The 23837-nt window shown below is 46.4% G+C and overlaps 1 protein-coding gene across 4 annotated transcripts in view; it reads left to right on the forward strand.

Moving 5' to 3' along the window:
* The window catches only part of pfas (phosphoribosylformylglycinamidine synthase), a 43885-nt gene that overhangs the window by 9662 nt on the left and 10386 nt on the right, over positions 1–23837 (forward strand). For all 4 annotated transcript variants that reach the window (XM_033040866.1, XM_033040864.1, XM_033040862.1 and 1 more), the window contains 21 exons: positions 1436–1583; positions 2170–2305; positions 2849–2954; positions 3260–3452; positions 3683–3788; positions 5448–5588; positions 6264–6388; positions 6508–6636; positions 8846–8977; positions 9377–9505; positions 11574–11647; positions 13088–13244; positions 13712–13773; positions 16363–16524; positions 16694–16795; positions 17569–17700; positions 17863–18093; positions 18356–18536; positions 20117–20200; positions 21348–21503; positions 22482–22601. In XM_033040866.1, the coding sequence (XP_032896757.1) occupies positions 1442–1583; positions 2170–2305; positions 2849–2954; positions 3260–3452; positions 3683–3788; positions 5448–5588; positions 6264–6388; positions 6508–6636; positions 8846–8977; positions 9377–9505; positions 11574–11647; positions 13088–13244; positions 13712–13773; positions 16363–16524; positions 16694–16795; positions 17569–17700; positions 17863–18093; positions 18356–18536; positions 20117–20200; positions 21348–21503; positions 22482–22601 (2800 nt within the window). In that variant the 5' untranslated portion in view covers positions 1436–1441. The remainder of the gene's footprint in view (positions 1–1435; positions 1584–2169; positions 2306–2848; positions 2955–3259; positions 3453–3682; positions 3789–5447; positions 5589–6263; positions 6389–6507; positions 6637–8845; positions 8978–9376; positions 9506–11573; positions 11648–13087; positions 13245–13711; positions 13774–16362; positions 16525–16693; positions 16796–17568; positions 17701–17862; positions 18094–18355; positions 18537–20116; positions 20201–21347; positions 21504–22481; positions 22602–23837) is intronic.

The following is a 23837-nucleotide window of genomic DNA, read 5'->3' on the forward strand; positions in this document are numbered from 1 at the left end:
AAACCTCATCACCACATTTAACGAAATTTCCTTTTCTGGTTCCTTGTCTTCACTCTCCGATCCACCAGTATTGTTTTTCCTTCTTTTATGGCTGCTCTTCCTGGGACTACCCCGTGCTCCCACGGTTTCCCACTCCTTCTCAACACTTTCTTCGTTATCCTCTCTTCCACTGGCCTCCATACCACTAGACCCACTCTCTCCTATCATTTTGTAACAGCAGGGAATAGTGCCAGAGCACCGTTTACCGGACCTATACAGGCCGTCGGCCGATACCCCGATACAATATCTCCCTACTACTCCAACTGCTGTTCTGTCCGCTTCTAACAGCTCTGTCCCTTCCCAATTCGCTCCCCTCCTCCAACAGCTGTTCTGCAATCTCTGCAATCGAATCTTGCTCTTAGCTGGGTGGTGGTTAAAAATAGGGTTAATTCACTGCATGTAGCTCAGCTGATCGAAGATGTTAGCTTAGGCCTCTAATAAGTAACTCATGACCTAGTCACAAGGAACTCGTGTTACCAATTCAAGCACTGTTGAGTTCAGTATTCGCTTTTGCATTGCCTGGTACAACATTGTGTCTCTATAGGTTTGTGATTTTGTTTTTTACCTTCCCTTCAAACCATATCTTCTATCTCTTCTTACTGGATAGGACTGCAGACACCAGAAACCGGAGCTAAAAAAACAAGTGACTGAAGTAACTCTGTGGATCAGGCATCATCTGTGGAGAGAAATGGACAGTTGTTGTTTCATATTGAGACGATACCTCTGGACCGCAGGAGATCTTCAGCAATCCAGGCGAAGGGTCTTGACCTGAAATGTCACCTGTTAATTTCCCTCCACAATTTTGCCTGTCTCGCTGAGTTCCTCCAGCAGTTTTTTTTCCTTGCTCCCCATCTTTTGTTGCACCCTTGTCCGTATCTTCCTGCATTTTATTCTACTACCTTCTGCGCCCGCCTCCAGTTTAAATTCCATTTGGAATATTTTTGGAGGACCAAGAACCAAGAAACTGCATCTATGTTACTGCTGCAAGTAAGATTTTTAATTGAAGAAGCCAAAGTCTGGAGTAACTCAGAAGGTGAGGCAGCATCTCTGGAGAACATGGGTAGGTGATGTGGGTTGGGACGCTTTTTCAGACTCGAGCATGGGTCCTGACCTGAAACATCATCTATCCATTTTCTCCAGATATGCTGCCTGACCTACTGAGTTACTCCAATACCTCATCTTTTTCTGTAAATCAGAATGTGCAGTTATTTGTTTCATCAAGGTTTTCATTGTACCTCAACCTCACTGTATTTGTGCATACGGCAAATTGCTGCCCATCACCCACCTTCTTCCTCTCTTCCCCATCTCCTGCCATCCATTCTGCCTCCTGGTCCCCTACATTTGGTACCCTGTAGGCGTCTTGACCTTGCAATCCAATCGCCTTTTTCTTTTTCAGTCCCCAATGGTTGTTTTGCATTTCTACACGAGCCCCAAGGAGGTCCTGCTGTCGGAAGTGGGGAAGAGTCTATTCCGCTCTGGAATCCATAATGTGGAGAAGATTGAGCGTGTAACTCAAGAGCTTTGCTTCAATGTGAACTGGACAGGTGGGTTTGTGGTTGGAGAGTGATGCTGGCTGTCTGGGAACATGAAGGGAGAAACGAGACGGGGATGGGGATGGGCTGTGCATCAGCGGATGAGTTGGGGAGGATGGTATAATATGTCTTGATTGTGGGTTAGGAGGAAGTTGGATGAAGGTTCAGACACAATTAGGGAATGGGAGTTGTTCAGGGGAACAAGGACTTTGTCCCTAGTCTTGGTTTGTGAGCTGCTGCTCAACCAAGGATCCATCATTTGTGTAATGGGGCTGCAAAATGTCTGGGTGAACGATTTAGTTTAGTTTATTGTCATGTGTACTGAGTGAAAAGCTTTTTGTTCCATGCTACCCATGCTATCCAGTCAGTGAAAGACTGAGGGGAATGATATGTAGCAGATAAGGTGTTGGGGAGGGGAGCAGGGTGTTGGGGTGAAAATTGCATTGTATCGGGGAGTTATGATTGAGGACATGCCCTTTCACGGACATCAAACGCACTGCATCCCAACTCAATACTTCACACACATTTCTCCCTCCCTACACCTCACCTCACACAATGCATAGATCTCCCCTAATCCATATGTCCCCTCTTCCCTCAGCTCCAGTCTCCCCAACTCCACAGGACAGGCAGAAGCTCGTATGGATTTTCAAATATCCATTCGAACCTGAGAACATTTCTACAGAAACCTTACTCAATGAGCACGATGGGGACTTGCTGGTGGAGATTGGACCGAGGTAAGTCAGGGGATGGATCTGGTGGTCTGATAGTTTTGTGTGTGTTGTGTGCAGGTACAGGTTTAGTCACTGAAGGGCCTGTCCCACTTGGCCGTCATTTGCGCGTAATTTACGCTACATAATTTACGCGTCACGATGCACGACGAGCGCGTCGTGACACGCGCATGGTGCGCGATGACATAGGCAGTGACCTCGTCGCAGGATTTTGTGATGTACAAAATCTTTGCGCGCCATCTGCGTGACACGCAAATGACGGCCAAGTGGGACAGGCCCTTGAGTGAGCCGGAGTGACTGGATGTTTCGCTGCTCATTTTATAGATGTGAAAGTGACCTTGTAAACATAGGCTTGTAAATGGGTAGTTCCATGTGTGTTTACCCACGTACAGAAGAGTCTCATAGAAGTAAGTACATCTGTGCACAGGAATGATACTGAGTACATACATATTGGGAGCCTGTGCTTGTTGTGATGCTGATCCCTCAGTTTCGCAACCTGGTTACTGATTGCATGCTGACAGAACACTTGTTAAATTTTTTGTATCTCAGATTGAACTTCTCCACAGCCTGGTCGACAAATGCCGTGTCCATCTGCCACTCCATAGGATTAACTGAGGTGGATCGTGTTGAGTGCTCTCGCCGATATCTGCTGAAGGTAAGAGGTATTGGTACCTGTAGACGGTCTGCGCCAGGTGCATAGACCTATGTTCCCAGGAACCCAATACCAGTTCCTAGGCACATCTGCCCCAGATGTGCAAACAGACACCCGAAGACCCAACACTAGACTCCTGGCACAGTCTCTCTCACCGAGTTTGGGTATGTCTCAATTTGTGTCAATTTCCTCCATTCCCTGGTCCAATGGCATTTTCCCTACGCATCATATCACCTGTGTAGGTCCTGTGTGAAATAATGTGTCCCCATTCCTTTGTGTTGATTGTTGATGTTGCTGCATGTTTGCAGATCCATAATTCGGAGAGGTTGGCAGCAGCTGCCTCGGGTGAGCTGGTTGCTGCCTTTTACGATCGGATGACAGAGTGCGTGTATCAGCGACCCATTGAAACTTTCCAAGTGTTGACCAGCCCGTCGCAGGTGTATGAAGTGGACGTGGTGAACAGGGGGAAGGATGCGCTGGAGAAAGCTAACCGTGAACTGGGTGAGTGTGGGAGCTGATGCATGGGGCATGGAGCGACTCAAATCAAATGGCCTCCTTCCAAGCTATGAGCATTCTGTAAAAAGCTTGCAGGAACACCTTACAGTTATCGAGAAACAATGCAAGTGAATGTCCTGAGATTTATGTAGAGGGTGGGGAAGTGTCTGCATTGTGTTAACCCCAGTGATAATGTCTTCTCTTTGAAGCTGATGGTTGCTGTCTGATTCCCACAGGCTTGGCTTTCGACTCTTGGGATCTGGATTTTTATACAAGGTTATTTCAAAAGGTGGGCCGGAATCCCACTAGTGTGGAGTGCTTCGACTTGGCCCAATCCAACAGGTGAAACGAAACCCTTGTCAATGTTGACTAATCAGTGTCCTCCTCTGATCATAGAGCCCTGTATGAATCTCAATGAATGAGTGTGAAGAAGGGTCTCAACCCAAAACGTCACCCATTCCTTCCCTCCAGAGATGCTGTCTGTCCCGCAGAGTAATGCCCCTGTCCCACTTAGGAAACCTGAACAGAAACCTCTGGAGACTTTGCGCTCCACCCAAGGTTTCCGTGCGGTCCCCGCAGGTTTTTGACAGTCTCCCTATCTGCTTCCACTACCTGCAACCTCCAGCAACCACCTGCAACCTCCGGGAACCGCACGGAAACCTTGGGTGGGGCGCAAAGTCTCCAGAGGTTTCCATTCAGGTTTCCTAAGTGGGACAGGGGCTTTACTCCAGCATTTTGTGTCTATCTTTGTTGAATCCCAAACTAATCCCACAGACCTTTTGCCCTGTGTCAACCCTAAACTAATTTCACTGCCCTACCCTTATTCTTATGGCCCTGTGATTGTTAATCACAAAGTAACTCCACTTGCCCGCTTCTGTCCCTGTAGACCTGTATGGCAAGAGACAGTGCAGTGTCTATGAAGTAGGGACTAAGTCTGGGATTTCAGTGGAGTAAGAGCAAAGCAGCAGCTTTCTATTTAAAGAAAATACCACTGGGTTGAAAATAATCAATTTATTTTTGGTTCAGTGAGTTAATTTGACAGTCTGGGATAATCTGGCAAGTAAGATTGCAGATTTTTCTTTCTATTTTAGAGAGGTGCGATCTAAATTATGATGTACTGCATACAGTTTATTAAAACCGGGTAGGTTGAAACGAGATTAAAATTCAGCACGAACATATATAAATAGACCGTTTTATAATTACGAAGAAATGAAATTGGGATGGGTCTGGCGAGGAAGATAATATGAAAATCAAAAGAACTGCAGACACTGGAAATCTGAAGTAATAACGGAAAGTGCCAGAAGCACTTGGCAAACCAGGCAGTATCAGAGAAGGAGAAACAGCCACCGTTTAAAGACTGTGGCAGAAGTGCAACACTAAATGTTTTGTACTTTGACAAAGGAGCAGTTTGAAATCACTGAAATCCGTGAAAACCACAACATCAATGCATTAGGGTGCTTTGTTCCAGGAGGCAGTTGCACCCTTTGATTAAGTACTGCGGAGTTGGTCAGTTTAAAAGAGTGTAGCTTTGTGCAAGGGCGAGCCAAGTTATGCTTCAGTCAGATCGTATCTTATCGATAAGTACTTTGTCCTCTTCACTTTAAGGAAGAATGTAAATACATTGGAAGTTATGAATTTGCATCCTTTAGGTGTGAGAGAAGATTTACAAAACTGAGAATATGCAGATCATTTTATGAGGAATAATTAGAGAAGTTAGACTTGCATCCAAAGTGTAGTTTGGAAAAGTGAGAGAGGACTTGCATGAAACACCAGATCCTGCAGGTTCTTGACAGAATGAGAAGAGGATGTTTCCTCTTGTGTGAGAGTTTAGAAGTTATATTAAGATGCTTTCGCAAAGGTGCCTCCTTTTTTTCTATTTATTCTTTCACTCGCCCACCCACTCCCTATCCCCACTCTGTCTTGATAATTCCCAGCCCCTTGATGGTTTGTAAAGCTGGAATTTCACAAGTAGTTCTCCGTAAAGTAGGTTTGTTTTTGCAGTGAACACAGTCGCCACTGGTTCTTCAAAGGGTGTTTAGTGGTAGATGGAGAAGTCAAGGAGCAAAGTCTCTTCGATATGATCATGAAGACGCAGGATTATAGCAACAAGAACAACATTATCAAATTCTGTGACAACAGCAGGTGAGCCAAGTTATGGGAGAATTAGAATAGAATGAAGGAATGTGACAAACAATGAAAAGTCAGATAAAAACTAGGTTACATGAAGGAGTCTAGGAAGGAATGCAGAGTTGAGGTGAAGGAGGAGCAGTTCAGAGACAGAAGAGTAAGTCAATTGAGGTATGAGGAAATTGTAGGGTATATCCCAATGAGCGGTTGAGGGAAAATGGGAGGTAGATTTGAGAGGAGGAGGGAATAGGAAGAAGGGAGAGCCTGTTTGGGGAAAAGGGAATGGGAGGTTTGAGGACTGTGGAGATAGTTGAGACAAGATGATGAGTTGATGGGAGGGGTGCGGGGAAGGGAAGGCAGAGGGATGAGTGAGATAATGGGAGAGGAATTAAATAAATGAGGGAAGAGTTCATGCAGTGGGGATAGAAGACAATTTTGAAACGGTTGTTGATGGGGAAAGGGAATGTGGAATGAGGGGGTGGTAGGAGGAGAGGACATCACTTATGAGACTGGGGTGCAAAGAAGAGGAAATGGGGGGTGGAGACGACTTGGGGAGAATAAGCGGGAAGTATGAGGCAGGGTTTTATGGGTGGAATTGGGAGGAAAAATGTTGACCAGTCTGTTAAAGGTACAGAGGGAGCTGTGGGATCAAAGATCTGATTGGTGTACACGGTTTACCTTTCACCACAGTGCCATTGAAGGCCGAAGTGTTGAGTGTCTCTACCCAAGCCACTGGTCCCAAGCCAGCAACATGGAGGTTCACAAAGCCATGAGGCATGTAATCTTCACTGCAGAAACGCACAACTTCCCCACAGGTCAGTCAGTGTTAAATGTCAGTGACCACATTGCAGAAGGTTTCTCGTCACCTGTGGGTAGAAAAGTGGGATTCTCTGAATGCTTTATCTCATTGGGTCGATGTCGTTCATTGTTTCAGGCGTGGCTCCGTTCAGCGGTTCAACTACAGGGACCGGAGGTCGGATACGGGACATCCAGTGCACAGGCCGAGGGGCCCACGTGATCGCAGGGACAGCCGGTTACTGCTTTGGGAATCTGCTCTGTCCAGGTGTGCTTTGCAGACTTAGTTAAAGTTACTCTCCGAGGGATATCAATGACAATGCCACTAAATTGTTAAACACAAGAGAAAACCATTGTCTTCTTGTGTCTTCCCATCCTGTGGTTTGCAGCCTTAAAGATTGTTGCACCAAATACTAAAGCAAGTAGTTTATAAAACATGATGGGATTGTATCTCCACTTGCTATCTGGGCACCATGTTCCAGCCTAGTTGTCAAATGATATAGAAACGGCCATTCAGCCCACCACATCTTTGCTGACCATCATGCTCACATGTTGACCCCATTTGTCTGCATTTATTCCATATCCCTCTACGCCTTGCTCAAGTCAAGTACCCCTCCAGATGTCTCTTAAATGTAGCTTCTATACCCGTTTCCATACCCTCTGGCAACTCATTCCATATATCATGTAGCTTATGTGAAAAAGTTACTCCTTAGATTTATTTTAAACCACATCCATATCACCTTTAATTTATGGCCTCTAGCTTTACTGACCTTGCCATGAAAAACAGACTGGCTATCTTCCTTATCGATGCCTCTTCTCATTTTTTTATACCTCTATCATGTCGTCTCGCAGCCTTCTTCAGTCCAGGAAAAAGACGGCAGTCTATCCAATCTCTCTTGATGACTCGAGCCCTCCAATCCAGATAACTTCCTTGTGAAGCTTTTCTGCACGGTCTCTGACTTAAACACATCCTTCCTGTCGTGTGGCAATCAGAGCTTCACACAGTGTTCTCATCACACCTGGGTGAAAAAAAACTTGCTTTGGAATGCATGATAGTGGGACAGGATTAGACCATTTCAGCCTGCTCTGGCAGTTTGGAAGATCGTGGCAGATCTTTTACCTCGGTAACACTTTCCTGCACAAGCGCCGTATTTCTTAATTTCCATAATATCAAAAAATCACTCATCCTCTGCATTGAATGACCAACCCAACCTATCCCTGGTTCAGACCACCCAGCCAGGGGAAACATTGTCCCTGGCTCTACCATCCAGTAAGAACTTTGGTAATATACTTCCAATTCCATTTACCACGTTAAACCTCTGCCCCAGTTACTGACCCCTCTGCTTGGAGTGGTCCTTCTAAAGGTTCTGAGGAAGGATCCCTGACCCAGAAATTGACTGGTTCCTCGCCTCACATGTGCTGCTTGAGTGGCTGCATGTCTATTTTTGTCCCATATTGTGTCCTATATTCATCCTCTTTGGACCCCTCGGAAGTTACCTACAATTCAATCCTTCTTTAGCATCCAGGTTACAAGGTTACAACTTCAGCTGGTCAATATCACCAAGAAATTCTCAAGTTCCGTGTAAATATTAAGTTTTGAAAACGTGATGAGATCCTCTCTGGTGTCCTTACATTCCACCTGTAATGCCTACCTGCTATATGATACAGTTTTAAAATGTCATGAGACTCAGCAAATAAGGCTGAGCTTTTCTTTTGCCCTCCTGGTCACTTCGGGTTCCCTTCAGGGATCTGTTGATGTGCACTCCAAGATCACCCTGTCATCCTATACACAACCATCCATTTATCATGAGGTGCCTTTGCCTCACCCAATGCATGACCTTACAATTCTCAAATTGACTGTATTCCTGGTCTTATTCACTCTTTCTCTTATCACAGGTGCAGCCTGTCCTCCAGAAGTCTGCATTCTGTTCCTGAAATCTTAACTACGCTTCCAACTTTAGCATCATCTACAAACTTCTTCCTAGTTGCTTCTACGTTTATATCTAAATCTTTAATGTAAACCACAGGGAGTGGAGCACGGAGTCTTGTGGAATCCCAACGTAAACAGCCTTACTATCACTTAAAATTGTCATCGCTATTCACATTGTCTATTTTTAGATACAGCTCCGTACTTACTCTTGCATCACATGGGATTTTAATCTGGTCATTGATAATTATATTGGCGGAGTAAAGTGTAGGTTGCTGCCAGAGACCTGTAACAATGTCGATCTGTGTCTGTCACTAACTAATAATGTTTCAGTATCTGTTGTCCCTGTGACGGGGTGTCTGCATGTGACATTTATCACTGGCAAGGTCTCTAATATCTGGTTTAAAACCAGAAACCACTGTAAATACTCAATAGATCAGGCAGCTTGTGTTTTAGTGCCTGGCCGTGCTGTCTTGGTATGTTTAATATTTGACTTTCTGCCACATTTCATGTGCATCGTGTAATCTCGATGAATTGGCTGTGGCTGCAGGTTATGAGCTGCCCTGGGAAGACCAAACCTTCATTTACCCTGGGAACTTTGCACATCCACTGGAAGTGGTGATCGAGGCGAGTAACGGAGCTTCAGATTATGGCAATAAATTCGGAGAGCCCGTCTTGGCAGGTAAGTGCTGGTTAATCTGCATTTGCTGGAACTAATAAGGTCCTTGCAACGGAGCTCCATTAGATTTGATCAGGTCCTGACAGCTGAGCTGCTTGATTTGATAGATACTGTTTAAATGGTGCCCCTCTGATCAAGAGATGAAGCTTTATGCCTGTCTCAACCTCTGCCCCTTCCCCCTGATTAGTTGATGCATTGTGACTCACTTAGAAACATAGAAAATAGGTGCAGGAGGAGGCCATTCGGCCCTTCGAGCCAGCACCGCCATTCATTGTGATCATGGCTGATCGTCCCCAATCAATAACCCGTGCCTGCCTTCTCCCCATATCGTTTGATTCCACTAGCCCCTAGAGCTCTATCTAACTCTCTCTTCCAGTGAGTTTGGTTCTGTTTTTGTTCTAGGATTTGCCCGGTCATTTGGAATGATACTTGTCAATGGAGAGAGAAGGGAGTGGATTAAGCCAATTATGTTCAGTGCTGGCATTGGAACCATTGAGGCTGAGCATGTCCGAAAAGAACAGCCCGAACCAGGTAAGTTTTGGTTGGTAGGTTTTGGTTAATGCATGTGCTAGATTGGATTATAATGTCAGTGACCCTGTGTGCATTGCCAGAGGTATGATTGGGGATGGATTGAGTCAGAGTGTAGATGGGATTGTATGCTGTTAGGTTAGCGGGCTGTTGAGTCCTGGTTGAACATGTGAAATGCCCTATAGTCAATGGTGGGTGGATAAGAATATAGAATAGAATAGAATAGAATATAGAATAGAATAGTTTCTTTATTGTCATTGTAACATGAACCATGTACAACGAAATTGTAACATGTCAGCCAGTCAGTGCACCATTCAAACATTTCTAAAAGCTAACGATACATACAAAGTAAAATATTTAAAAAGATAAACAACTAAAATAAATATCATAAAAATAACACGCATAAACACCCAGCCCTACATCCTTCTGTCGATTTCATGTATGTATGTATCGCCCCTGCGTTCCTTGGCGGCTACATTTAGTGCCTTTATAGCAGTGGGGTAAAAACTGTTTTTAAGTCTGTTTGTCCTTGTCCTTGTAGATCTGTACCGTCTGCCTGACGGTAACAGTTCAAACAGGGAGTGTCCGGGGTGGGAAATGTCCTTTATAATACTCTGGGATTTTTTGATGCAGCGGGAACTGTGTAAGTCCTCCAAGGTAAGGAGAGGGCATCCGACAATCCTCTGGGCGTTGTCAATGGCCCTCTGGAGCGCTTTCCTCTGAGCCGCTGTGCAGCTGGTGTACCATACGCATACACAGTATGTTAGGAGGCTCTCAATGGAGCACCGATAAAAGGACAGCAGCAGTCTCTGAGTGATGTTATTCTTCCTGAGCACCCTCAGGAAGTGCAGTCTCTGCTGGACCTTTTTCAGCAGCGCAGAGGTGTTCACGCTCCACGTCAGGTCCTCCTCAATATGGATTCCCAGGAAGCGGAAATCCGCCACCCTCTCCACACATTCCCCTCTGATAATTAATGGTACCATGTCCGTTTTATTCTTCCTGAAGTCTATTATTATCTCCTTGGTCTTTAAGGTGTTAAGGAGCAGGTTATTTTCTCCACACCACACTGTCAGCTGCTCCACCTCATCCCGGTAGGCGTACTCGTCCCCCCCGGAGATGAGTCCCACCACCGTAGTGTCATCCGCAAATTTGACAATGGTGTTGCTGTGGTGGGCGGGGATGCAGTCATGTGTGTAGATGGTGTAGAGCAGGGGGCTCAGCACGCAGCCCTGTGGAGAGCCGGTACTGAGGCTGAGGGCCGTGGATGTGTGATGGCCCACTTAAGGCATCTACTGGGTAGATATGTGAGCACCGCTGCTTTTAGGATAGGATTGGGCATGAAGAGTTGGAGTGGTCTTGTGGATGTGGTTGAGCAAGGCATCAGCTGAGGGTGCGTATGGGATCTGCTGCCCTTCCCCCGCCCATGTCATACTAGCTCAATTTGTCTTGTTGAGTCTTATTGTCTGTAACTCGTTTTCACCAACAAACAGCTAACAATGACCTGTTTCCTTTATCATCATTACTTTTTTGCATATCTTTCATTCATTGGTTCTATCTCTCTATCACCATCTATATCTCTCGTTTCCCTTCCCCCGACTCTCAGTCTGAAGAAGGGTGTCCACCCGAAATGTCACCTATTCCTTTTCTCCAGAGATGCTGCTTGACCCACTGAGTTACTCCAGCTCTTTATGTCTTTCTATGGCAGGTACGGCAGCGTTGCCTTTACCAGTTCAGGTAGTTAGTGCTTTTTCCCCCCCCCTAAGGCTGGATGGTAATTTGCATATCACTGTACCTTAATTGTTACATGTGACAATAAAAGACCTTTGAAACCTTTGGTCTAATGATGTTGTTGGGAATGTTTTTGCGTGTGGAGGTGTATGTGGGCTGAGGTAGGGCGAGATGGTGGTGAGGTGGTCAAATGTGTTTCAAGTGCGCACAACTGTTGTGCTGAGCCTTATCCCACGTTCTGTTAGTTGTTGACCCCGTGTGCCTGGTGCCTTCTATCAGGCTGCAACGATCTTTGAAACTTTGCTGCCTTATTCCAATTCCTAATTCATGTGTCTGTTTTCAGAGATGGAGGTGGTGAAGATTGGAGGCCCCGTGTATCGAATCGGTGTGGGTGGAGGGGCGGCATCCTCCATTCAGGCAAGTCATCGAGTACATTTGAGTTCTGGTACTGAAAACAAATGGGCAAGGCGCTGGGTACCAGAGGAGGAATATGGGCTGAGAGGATAGAGTGGACAGAATCTGCCTGATGTGCATGCACTGTGTCCATTTATAAAGTAAAAGTATCTTCACAAGTAAGGAAGCTGTGATTTGGTCAACTGTGTTCTTGTCAGCTGAAAATCTATTCGACTGCCATGGGGCTGAGGGGAAACGAGTATCAGAGGTCTCTCTGCTCCTGCATTTGGTATAGAGAACCTTCCTCACCCAGCAGGCGCAGACACGCTAGGTTTTCTACAGTGTGGAATGCTCAATTTGCAGAGACCAAAAAACTTACAAACCTGCATGTCTTTGGGATATGAGAAGAGACCCACATGGTCACAGGGAGAATGTGCAAACTCCACACGGAGAGCACCCAAGGTGAGAATCGAACACTGGTCTCTGGTGCTGAGGCAGCAGCTCTACCAGCTATGACACTGGGCCACACTGTGCCTGTACACTCCCTCCCCAAATATTCCCCAGTGTTCTACCATAGCTTTTTGTGAGCCAGTCAACTCGGCTTTGTAAGTGCAGTCTTTCCTCTCTCCAAAAGTTAGCTTCTGATTTATCCCTTCCCCTGTCCATAGCTAGTCTAGCTCTGTTATACTCACTGACGCTTACTGTTTCACTGCCACATCTTCGAGTTGTTCGGTTTCATTCCCCAAAAACCTCCCAGAACTGCATTCTCTCTTGAATCAGGAATATGTATTGAATCTATTTTAAGATTTGTGTAACTGAAATCCCCCTAGATGATTACGTTGATAGCTACCTTTTTTCACATAAATGATCACATTTGTCCTCTTCAGCCTCCGTTTGACTGAGCCTACTTGGTTTACTTGGTTCAATCCATATGGCCTCATTGGTCAATCTTTTCTAGCATGTGGTTATTTCACATTTTGTCTCTCCATTTCATATGTGTGCCATTACTAGGCTCCTTTCAGTAATGACCAAGGTTGTGTCCAGGAATAGGGCGTGGTCATTGTCACTGGAGGTATATGACTGGCAGCAATGGCGAGCATGGATGGAAACGGGAGCGGGAAGTGTCTATGGTGGAGCTCAAACAATGGCTGTGGGCAGAGCACGGTCTGGGTGATGGTGAGGGCTGTGCGGTTGCATGGAAAGGAATGGTTGATGAGTGTGGCTGGGACCAGGGTGTGGTTAGGGGTTGGGACATGGCCTGGGACAGGGTGCAGGAGAGCGGATTGCAAGCATATTATCACTGATGGGACATTATCTGCAATGGGCAGATTCCTGGGGCACAATGTCAGCAAGCACTGGTATGGATCAGCTAGTGATAAACTGCGTCAGCTTGTGACGGCTCTGTTAGCATCATAACGGTAAAGTGATTTTTGGATACTCTGCTATTTGATCGTCCCACCCCAGGTGCAGGGAGACAACACCGCAGAGCTGGACTTTGGAGCAGTGCAGCGAGGCGATGCTGAGATGGAGCAGAAGATGAACCGAGCTATCCGTGCCTGCGTTGAGAGGCAGCACAGCAACCCCATCTGTAGTATTCATGATCAGGGGGCCGGAGGCAATGGTGGGTATGGAAACTGGAGGTCCTGCTGTGTTTGGGATGACTGACAGCAATGGGAGGATCTGGCAGACAATGAACAGAAGGAGAGATGAATGGGAATGGCAGTGGGTGACGTCTGGCTCGAAACTTGAGCTTTGGGAAGGTGATGGCTGGAACCATTAAGAAAAATGGAACATAAGATCATAAGTAAAGACTTATTGCCACCAGACCCAAATATGAGGGATTTTGATCGATTATGAATGTAGTTAGTTGGAGTGAATGACACCCAACTGTTTGGATTCATTAGAAATATGGCTAGTTGGAGTAAATAGCAAAAGGTTAAATTGGCTTGGAATTTTGGTTTGATCGGCTTGGAATGAAAACAATTTCAGTTATTGTGAATCCAGTCACCAGTACATCAACCTGTGCCATTAACAAGTTGAATTACAGAATGCACTATACTCACCTGAATATCACTGTTCCCCCTTCAGGTAACGTGTTGAAAGAGCTGAGTGAGCCGGCAGGAGCCAGGATATTCACCAGCAAATTCAAGGTAGGGGGAAATCTTTTTCTGCAGCTCATCATTATAATGCAGTAAGTTCACCAGAGGCTGCACTAAAGTATGAAAAAAAAAAACAGTCCGGATATTCCTGCTGGACAAGAGCATCTGTTAGGGTGCACTAACTCACTGCTTTCACTGGAATTTAAGGAAAATGTATTTTGTGGAATTTTTGAGGTTCACTGCTGATGTAAAGGAGACCACATTGGGAGCAGTGTATGCAGTAGATGGGGTTAGAGGAGATGCACTTGAACCTGTCTCACCTGAAAGAACTACTGGTGTCCTTGGATGGATGTAAGGGAGGAGGTATAGGGATAGGTGTTGCATCTCCTGCAGTTGCAGGAGTAGGTACCTGGTGGTGGTTTGGGTGGGAGAGGGTGAGTGAAGCAAGGAGTTGCGGTGGGAGTAGTCTGCGGAAAGGGGTGGGGATGGGAAGATGTGACGGGTGGTGAGGTCATGTTGAAGGTAGCTGAAATGCCAGAGAATGATGGGTTGAATGCGGACTCGTGGGGTGAAAGGTAAGGGCCAGAGGAACTTCTTGTTATTGAGGGAGTGCAGCGTAGGTTCACCAGGTTATTTCCCAGGATGGCGGGACTGACATGATGAAAGAATGGATCGGCTTTTATTCACTGGAATTTAGAGCGATGGGAAGGGATCCTATAGAAACGTATAAAATTCTTAAGCAATTGGACAGACTTGATGCAGGAAAGATGTTGGGGGAGTCCAGAACCAAAGGTCACTGTTTAAGAATAAAGGGTAGGCCATTTAGGACTGAAATGAGGAAAACCTTTTCACCCAGAGAGTTGTGAATCTGTGGTATATTTTGCCACAGAAGGCAATGGAGGCCAATTAACTGGATGTTTTCAAGAGAGAGTTCAAGATTCAAGAGAGTTTATTGTCATGTGTCCCAGATAGGACAATGGAATTCTTGCTTTGCTTCAGCATACAGAATATTGTAGTTAGATATAGCTCAGGGCTAACGGAATCAAGGGATATGGGGAGAAAGGAGGAACGGTGTACTGATTTAGGATGATCAGCCATGATCATATTGAAAGATGGTGCTGGCTCGAAGGGCCAAATGGCCTACTCCTGCACCTATTTTCTAGGTAACTATCCTGTTTCCATCTGCGGGGTGGGAGAGTAAGAGCAGTACTATGAGACGCAGGTGAGGGATCCATCTATAACTACAGGGGAGAAATCAATCTTTATTAAAGAAAGAGTCCTTGAATGGAAAGCCTCATCTTGGGAGCAGAGGCAGCGGAGACAGGGAAATTGAGTTGGAGAGGCAGGGTAGGAGGAGGTGTAGTTGAGCTAACGGAGGGAATCAATGCGATTGTAGTAGATGTCATTTGATAGTCTGTCCCTTGTGATGGAGATGAATTTGAAAGTTGGCCTGAAGTTAGTGATGAAGTTAATGAAATCAATGAGTTCTGCACGGGTGCAGGAGGCAGCCCCAATGCAGTTACCTATGTAGCGGAGAAAGCGTTGGGGGCTGGCGCCGAACAAGGTTCCACGTAACTAATAAAAAGACAGGCACAGCTGGAGCCCACGTGAATGTTTTTTTATATCACTTTATTTTATTAAGCATTGTTTTGTAGAACCTCTCCAATGCATTACCTTACACTACACATTCTCTGGATTAAATTCCATTTGTTGGTTCTCTGGCTATCTGGTCGGCTTGTTGACGTTTTCTCGCAGTCCAAACTTTTTGCTGTTGAACGCACGGGCAATTTTCTATTGCCTGAAAATGTCTTTATTGTACCCCCTTTGGGTCTAATGGTATGGGGCTAAGCACGAAATCTTATAAAGATCATTCGGTAACAAAAATGCTCTGTCAACAATTATCCTTCATGTCCTGCCATTGGGCCAATTTTTGTCCAATTTGACAGTTCCTTGGCTCCCATGGACTTTATCTTTTTTTATGCCCAGTCTGCCATGTGGGACATCATTAAATGTCTTGCTACGCCAAACACACTTGCTTTCATCGACCCTGCTTGTTTCCATCTCAATCCCAAAAAAATCAATCTACTCAATCACCGAGGCAAATCCACAATGACTGGTGCTGATTCACATGCCTTTCTAAATGAAGGTTTATGGACTACTTTAAAATTAACTTCGATAGCATGTCTACTGCTGGTTAAACTAATTACTTCCAGCCTGCGTCTCTTCTATTAGTCTGCTGGCACCATTCCTGGAATGTAAAACGGTGGGACATCCATAGTTGCCTTCTTTGTTGCTTTTATCATCCTGGGATACGTTTCATCTGGATCCGATCGTGATCTGCACAACTTGGGGTCTCTATGTCGTGGGATGCATTTGGAAAAATTCCTCTGATTTCTGTAATTTGGGTGTGACGTGTGTCTTGGGCATATGTGGTATTTATTCCCAAGGCCGCGTTGGCAGAGGGTCGGCAACTTCTCTTGGTGTGTGTCTGGATTCATTCCCATTGTGTTGGCCTTGATTTGAGTTTGAGGTTAATATGTGTCAGGCCGAGTTTGATACCTTGTTTCCTATTTTTTCTTTGGTGTTGAGTGAGTGACGTGTATTGAGGGGATTCTGCACGCCTTCCCATTGTTGTTTCAGGTGGGTGATCCAACACTGAGTGTACTGGAACTGTGGGGAGCCGAGTATCAGGAATCCAATGCTCTTCTCCTGCGTTCAAAGGACTCAGAGTTTCTGCGTGCCGTCTGCAATAGAGAGAAATGCCCTGTTGATTTTGTTGGCAAAATAACTGGCGATGGAAAGGTGAGTAAATTAGTTTATAGCCCTTTAGTTCATGTAGTCTGTGCTAGGATTATCGTACTTGGTGTACTGGTGGCAGGGGTACGTGGCTACATCCATGGTGCATTTTGACTCCAGGCACCGTCTTCTGAGCAAGTGAATCTCATACAGGTAATAATTTTGTTTTTTACAGATAGTTTTGGTTGATGATCGGAATGCTTTGAAGAAATCAGAGTTCCCCAGTCATCCTGTGGATCTGAAGGTGGAGTGGGTCCTGGGGAAAATGCCTCAGAAGGTGAGGAATATAAATGATGCATTGAGTGGAACTGAACGCAAAGGTTCACATCCAACCAAGGCTTCTTGAAGCAGAGGCACAGCAACTCTCATCATCCACCTCCACATACAAATGTCAACCATTTTGCATGAACTGATGTTACCCGGGTATTTTTCCTTAGCCAGCCTTGTGGTAATATCCATAACATCACCAGGATCATCTCCTTTCTTGTGTCTATATAGTTACTAACGTTATATACACTGCAACCCTCACTGTAACTTAATGACCTGCGTAAGCCTTGTTGTATTACACTGCTGTATCCTGCACACTGTCTCTTGACCTGAATAAACTTTATTTCCTTCCACACTAACTGATATAGTTAATAAATGTTTTAACATATTATACTGATTATATACTGTGAACGTTACACTAACTTTTAATGTATTGCCTTATGGTCGATCTAAGTCTATGGCATTGTGCACATTGTTATGCTTCATTCTTCCTTGCAATATAGGAGATGGTTGTTTGGCAGTAACTCTGCACCAGACCTGAGCATTCCCATCGTCCTATTCTCCTGCTATATCGTACTCTTCCGCTATATCATACTCTCTTGCGTGCCTATCAACTCTCCCCCCAATATATGCACGTCCTGTGGAAACTTCATTATTTTCTCTTCCCCCCCCCCCCCCCCCCCATGGATGTGGAATTGATAGATTCCACATCCATGCTGGAAGTTTGTGCCGCTTTAAACATTTTAATGACCCACATCTTATTTCTGGACATCTGTTTTGCAGGAGTTCACACTGAATCGGAGGAAGCCCGACCTGCGGCCTCTGACTCTGCCGGCAAACCTGAGTGTGAGGGAAGCCTTGACCCGTGTTCTGAGGCTGCCCTGTGTGGCCAGCAAGAGATACCTGACCAACAAGGTGAGGAGGGGGGGGGGGAGGGGGGCCGACGGTGGGAGAGAGAGCTGCACAATAACGAGGAGTCTGGGTCAGACACCCGATGGGTCGGGGAAAAGAGCACGTGGGCCAGTTGTGTCAGCGGCTGGGAGAGTGTTGAGTGAAGTCTGATTTGCCTTTCTACAGGTGGACCGCTCGGTGACGGGGCTGGTGGCCCAGCAGCAGTGTGTGGGTCCTCTCCACACTCCTCTCGCTGACGTGGCCGTCGTGGCCCTCTCGTACTTCGACACCGTGGGAGCCGCAACGGCAGTGGGAGAACAGCCCATCAAAGGTCTGATCGACCCAGGGGCCGGGGCCAGAATGGCCATCGGGGAGGCTCTGACTAACCTGGTGTTCGCCCGCGTGACCGAACTCCAGGCAAGTGATGACTCTGGATTTTGTCCATGGCTCGTGGATCTCCCCCATCCCACTGCTTGCAGACCACGCATTGCTCCTTGACCTTCCTCACCCACTGTAATCAGCCCCACTCAACCACCCGCAGACCAGAACACCACCTCCCCTCCCCATTTGCCCACGGACCAAGTTGGCGATCTTTCTCTCCACCCTGTGCCAGCTCACTGCCTATTCCTTGGTAGCATGTTTAATCCAAAGACCTTTAACGTGGTGTTCTCCCTGCTAGGATGTCAAATGTAGCGGTAACTGGATGTGGCCGGCAAAGTTGCCTGGGGAGGGGGCGGCTCTATACGATGCCTGCGAGGCCATGTGCCGTACAATGGCTGAACTTGGAATTGCCGTGGATGGCGGGAAGGATTCTCTGAGCATGGCAGCTCGTGTGGGGCAGGAGACCGTGAAGGCTCCAGGTAAGGATCGATGTACAATGAGGCCATTCAGCCCATCATCCCTATACCAGGTGCTTGGCAAAGCCATATATTTGGTCCATCAGACCTGCAAGGAACAATTCCATTACCCTATGGAATCTATTACCAGAATTACAGAACATTTTAACACTTGAGGTTATTACGCTTGCAATGTTCCTGCTCAACGATAGAGCCTCCCAGGCCAATCCCACCTTCCATTACACATTGTATTGCCCTGCAGGTCAAGCCTCTTAAAGTCCACATCTATTGTCTGAAGAAGGGTTGCGATCCAAAACGTCACTCGCCCTTTTTCTCCAGGGATGCTGCACGGATCGCTGAGTTACTCCTGCACTTTGTGTCTATCTTCGGTATAAACAAGCATCTGCAGTTCCTTCCTACAAATTATTGTTTGCCTCCACCACCCTCCAGATCAGTGAGTTCCAGATCTCCTCCACACCACTGGATGGATAACAAATTATCTTGCGCTTCCATCAATTACTTTTAATGTTCACTCCTCCAGTAAGTCCTCCTGCAGCCATCTCTGATGCGAAGTAAACAATACCAGCACTTTTCCATCACTAAAATTTACTAGTTCTGGCTGTTATAAATTCCTTTTGCCTCCTTCTCCAGTGCCATCATATCCTTGTAATATGATGACCAGAACTAAACACAAGCAGTGGTCTAACATGCTTTACGTACAATCCTAGCATAACCTTCCTGCTCTGATAAAGGAAAACACCTTTTTTTAATCACTTTATTGACCTGTCCTACCTAGATCCTTCATACATCTATGATAGATAACATTTTCAGTTTTCCCTCACACCGCTCCAGATCATCCCATTTATTGCATATTCTTTTGCCTTATACCTCTCCAAGTGCCATAGCTCACATCTCTTCCAAGCTTTGACCCAAGTCCATGTGTGAGCCAAATTGCCCTTTTTTCATTCAAGAGATGTAATTGTTCTTGACATGGCTGGACTCTCCCACTAATTTACCTTCCCTTGAAATGATGTATTCGAGGTCTCGGTTTCAAGTTTAGGCTTGGAGCTGTTTCTGATCTAGATTGGGTTGGTATGTTTGATTTCCTTCTCTGAAGTAGATTAGGACCCAGATGTATTTGTACAGTAACCTGTCGGGCATATAGTCACCATTACTGATACTAGCATATTGGTGCAGATTTCTTCAATGAACAATTTTAAATTCCCCCAGTTATTGCGTTAATTTGAACATACTCTGGATCATTCGTCTGGATTCTGTGCCACCTTTATTTGCCGAAATAATTCAGAACTTCTGTGGTTCAAGAAGGCAGCTCACCATCTGCTTTTCAAGGTCAATAAGGGATGGCCAATAAATGTTGGCCTTGTCCAGCTCCCCAAAGTACAGTTAAAACCTACACATTTTCCCCATCCGATTCTTTCCTCAATCGTGGTCTGGTGTACCTGCGCTAGCTTAACCTTGGACAGGATTCGGTGAATGAATTTCCCAGCATGGGAGCTGGACAATTTGCAGACGGTTCCTGCAGCTGCAGGACTCCAGCAGACGCGCTGGTTCCCACGAATGATACGGCTTTCTCTTATTCTCAGGCTCCCTGGTCATCTCTGTTTATGCCGTGTGTCCTGACATCACCAGCACCGTGACGCCGGACTTGAAAATGCCCCAAGGGCAAGGTAGGGAATCAGTCGCTGACTGAGAACTGAACTTGCAAGGTTCAGGCACGAGTACAGGCCAGAAGGGAGTATGCCGTTGTTTGATTTAGAGTCATAGAGTAATAGTGTGGAAACGGGCCCTTCAACCCAACTTACCGACACCGGCCAACACGTTCCACCGGCCACTCTAGTCCCACCTGCCTGTGTTTGGCCACCATATCCCTCCAAACCTGTCCGATCCATGTACCTGTCTTAACTGCTTCTTAAATGTTGGGATAGTCCCAACTTCAACTACCTCCTCTGACCGTTTGTTCCATACACTCACCACTATTTGTGTGAAAAAGTTACCCCTCAGATTCTTATTAAATCTATTCCCCTTCATCTTGAGCCTGTGTCCTTGATTCCCCTACTCTGGGCAAGAGATTCTGTGCATCTACCTGATCTATTTCCCTCATAATTTTATGCACCTTGATATAGACATAGACATAGAAAAGGAGGAGGCCATTCGGCCCTTCGAGCCAGCACCACCATTCATTGCGATCATGGATGATCGTCCCCAATCAATAACCCGTGCATGCCTTCTCCCCATAAGATCTCTATAAGATCACCCCTCATCCTCATCCTCCTGTGCTCCAAGGAATAGAGACCCAGCCTACTCAACCTCTCCCTATAACTCAGACCCTCTAGTCCTGGCAACATCCTCGTAACCTTAATCAACAGGTGGGTTGTTATAATGAGTCCCTCGGGCAGGGGGGAGCAAAGTGTAACTTTTTTTGTTTTAGAGATACAGTGTGGAAATGGGCCTTTCATCCCACCGAGTCCATGCTGATCAATGATCACTTGTACACTGGTTCTATTCTGCACACCAAGGACAATATATATAAGCCAATTAACCTACAAACCTGCACGTCTTTTGAATGTGGAGGAAACTGGAGCACCTGCAGAAAACCCATATAGTCACAGGGAGAATGTACAAACTACGTACAAACAACCCCCATTAACGGGATCTAATCCAGGTCTCTAGCACTAAGGCAGCAACTCTACCACCGTGCCACTGTATCCATGGTTAAGTGAGGTGGTGGGAGTGAGGGAGAAGGGGGTCATGATTGCGGAAGGGGAACTGTTGTGTGTGGTTGCTGTGCCCTAATGTTGCTCTGTCCATGTTCAGGAGTGCTGCTCTATGTGCCAGTCACACCCGGTCAGTACAGAATGGGAGGAAGTGCTTTGGCTCAATGCTACTCTCAGATCGGCGACTGCTGCCCAGACCTGGACCGTCCGCTCCCCCTCAAGTCCTGCTTCGCCGTCACTCAGCAGCTGCTGCAAGGTGAGTCCACAAGCCCAGACCACTGTCCGCTTCCTCTGTGGTCCCATTGTTTCACCGCCTTCCTCTTGTACTTCCGGTGGCGCTGGTGCCAGCAGCCTCCACCTACAGCCCGGTATCTTTTTGTTTTTTTGTTTATTTAGTTATGTAAAAGTGTGTTTTTTTGTGGGTTTTTTGTGTTTTTATGTGGGGGAAGAGGGTACGGTGCGGGGGATACCGTCCTTCAGCCGCTTCCTGGTGAGGACGCAACTATTATTCGAGTCGCGTCCTCGCCCCCCCCGAGCGGCCTACCTACTGGATTAGCGCGGCCTTTCCTGCCAGGATCGACCAGAGCTCCAGCAGCGGCGGGACAGTGCTGAAACATGGTGGGGCTGGCGATGCCTTACCGGGGATCGCCGTCTGGAGCCCGGAGTGCTGGACCTGCTGCACCGACATCATGGAGCTGCGGTTTGCGGAGCTCCCAACGCGGGCGGCGCTGATGGACAGCACGGGGTCCTGTGACTCTGCCCGGCTCGGGAGCTGCGGACTCGGGAGCTGCGGACTCCGGCTGCGGGAGGCGGCTGATCAGGAGGTCCAGGCCGCTGAGGAGGAGGATGTTCACCGTCGGGGTTCGGCGTCGGCGTTCCACCAGCCCGGCGTGAGGGCCTGAACATCGGGCCACCCGGGGCGGCGACTGCGGGTGCTAGGAAGACCTCGACCACGAGTGAACATCTGGGAAGAACGGAGGGGAGGCTGGCTGGACTATGGTGCCTTCCTCACCTTGGTGCCACTGTGTTATGTTGTGTCGTGGACTTTCAGTGTTTGTGCTTTTTTTTTTAATTCTATTTTATTTTTAATATGTTTTATTATTTATTATTATTTTTTATTTTTTATTTTTATGATACTGCCTGTAAGGGAAATTCATTTCGTTGTCTCTAACTGAGACAATGACAATAAATTTGAATACAATACAATGAATACAATACAATTTCCTCGTTCCAGAGCGATTGCTGAGCGCTGGCCATGATGTCAGCGACGGGGGACTGCTCACCTGCCTGCTGGAGATGGCCATCGGGGGCAACTGTGGGATCCAGATCAGCATTGAAAACAGCGAGGCCACTGGTGAGTGACGGCAACATCTCAATATCCTGCCTTCACACGTTTTCTACCCCATTGCCCAAGTCTGATCTCCCTGCCCCATTATGGTCATCCTCTCACTCACTTTAACATGACAACCCACACCCGGCTTGTGTGGACACCACCACTTCTTGCAGCCTCCGTCTGCCCCCTCCCCTCCTCCCTCCCCCAATTCCGATTGCCCACTGAATCTGACTACTCGCTAGAATTTAGTAGAATTGCCCGCTGAATCTGTACTCGCTAGAATTTAGAAGATTGAGGGGGGATCTTATAGAAACTTACAAAATTCGTAAGGGGTTGGACAGGCTAGATGCAGGAAGATTGTTCCCGATGTTGGGGAAGTCCAGAACAAGGGGTCACAGTTTAAGGATAAAGGGGAAATCTTTTAGGACTGAGATAAGAAAAAAAAAAATTTACACAGAGTGGTGAATCTCTGGAATTCTCTGCCACAGAATGTAGTTGAGGCCAGTTCATTGGCTGTATTTAAGAGGGAGTTAGATGTGGCCCTTGTGGCTAAAGGGATCAAGGGGTATGGAGAGAAGGCAGGTACAGGATACTGAATTGGATGACCAGCCATGATCATATTGAATGGCGGTGCAGGCTCAAAGGGCCGAATGGCCTACTCCTGCACCTATTTTCTATGTTTCTATGTAAGAACCAACACATTGATGCAATCACAAAGAAAGCTCATCAGCGCTTCGTCCTCAGATATTTGGGGGTATTTGGCACGTCGCCAAATAGTCTCTCAAACTTCTACAGGAGTGCGGTGAAGAGCATACTGATTGATTGATTCACAGCCATGTTTAGTAGCACAAACATCTCAGGAAGGTAGTTAATATCATCAAAGACCCACACCACCCTGCCCATGCTCTTATCTCACTGCTACCATTGGGAAGAAGATAAAGGAACCTAAGAACCGTTGACTCCAGTTTCAAGGCAACATCTTCCCATTGATCATCAAGTCTTGAACCAACCCTAACTACATCCCCACCTCACCACCAAACCACTATGGATCTTGTATGAGATTCACTACTTATTTTGGTTTGCACTATTGTGAGTTGGTTGCCTCATACAGCTGATAGTTTATTGTAATATTGTTTATTGCAAATTTCTTTGCAATAATGTTCCTGTAACGCTGCAGCAAATAAAAATGTAATTGTAATGACAATTAAATGCTCCACACATCGGTGGTCTCCATGTAATCTTTCACACCCAACCATG

Source organism: Amblyraja radiata, chromosome 22, assembly GCF_010909765.2.
Source record: "Amblyraja radiata isolate CabotCenter1 chromosome 22, sAmbRad1.1.pri, whole genome shotgun sequence".
Lineage (NCBI taxonomy): Eukaryota > Metazoa > Chordata > Chondrichthyes > Rajiformes > Rajidae > Amblyraja > Amblyraja radiata.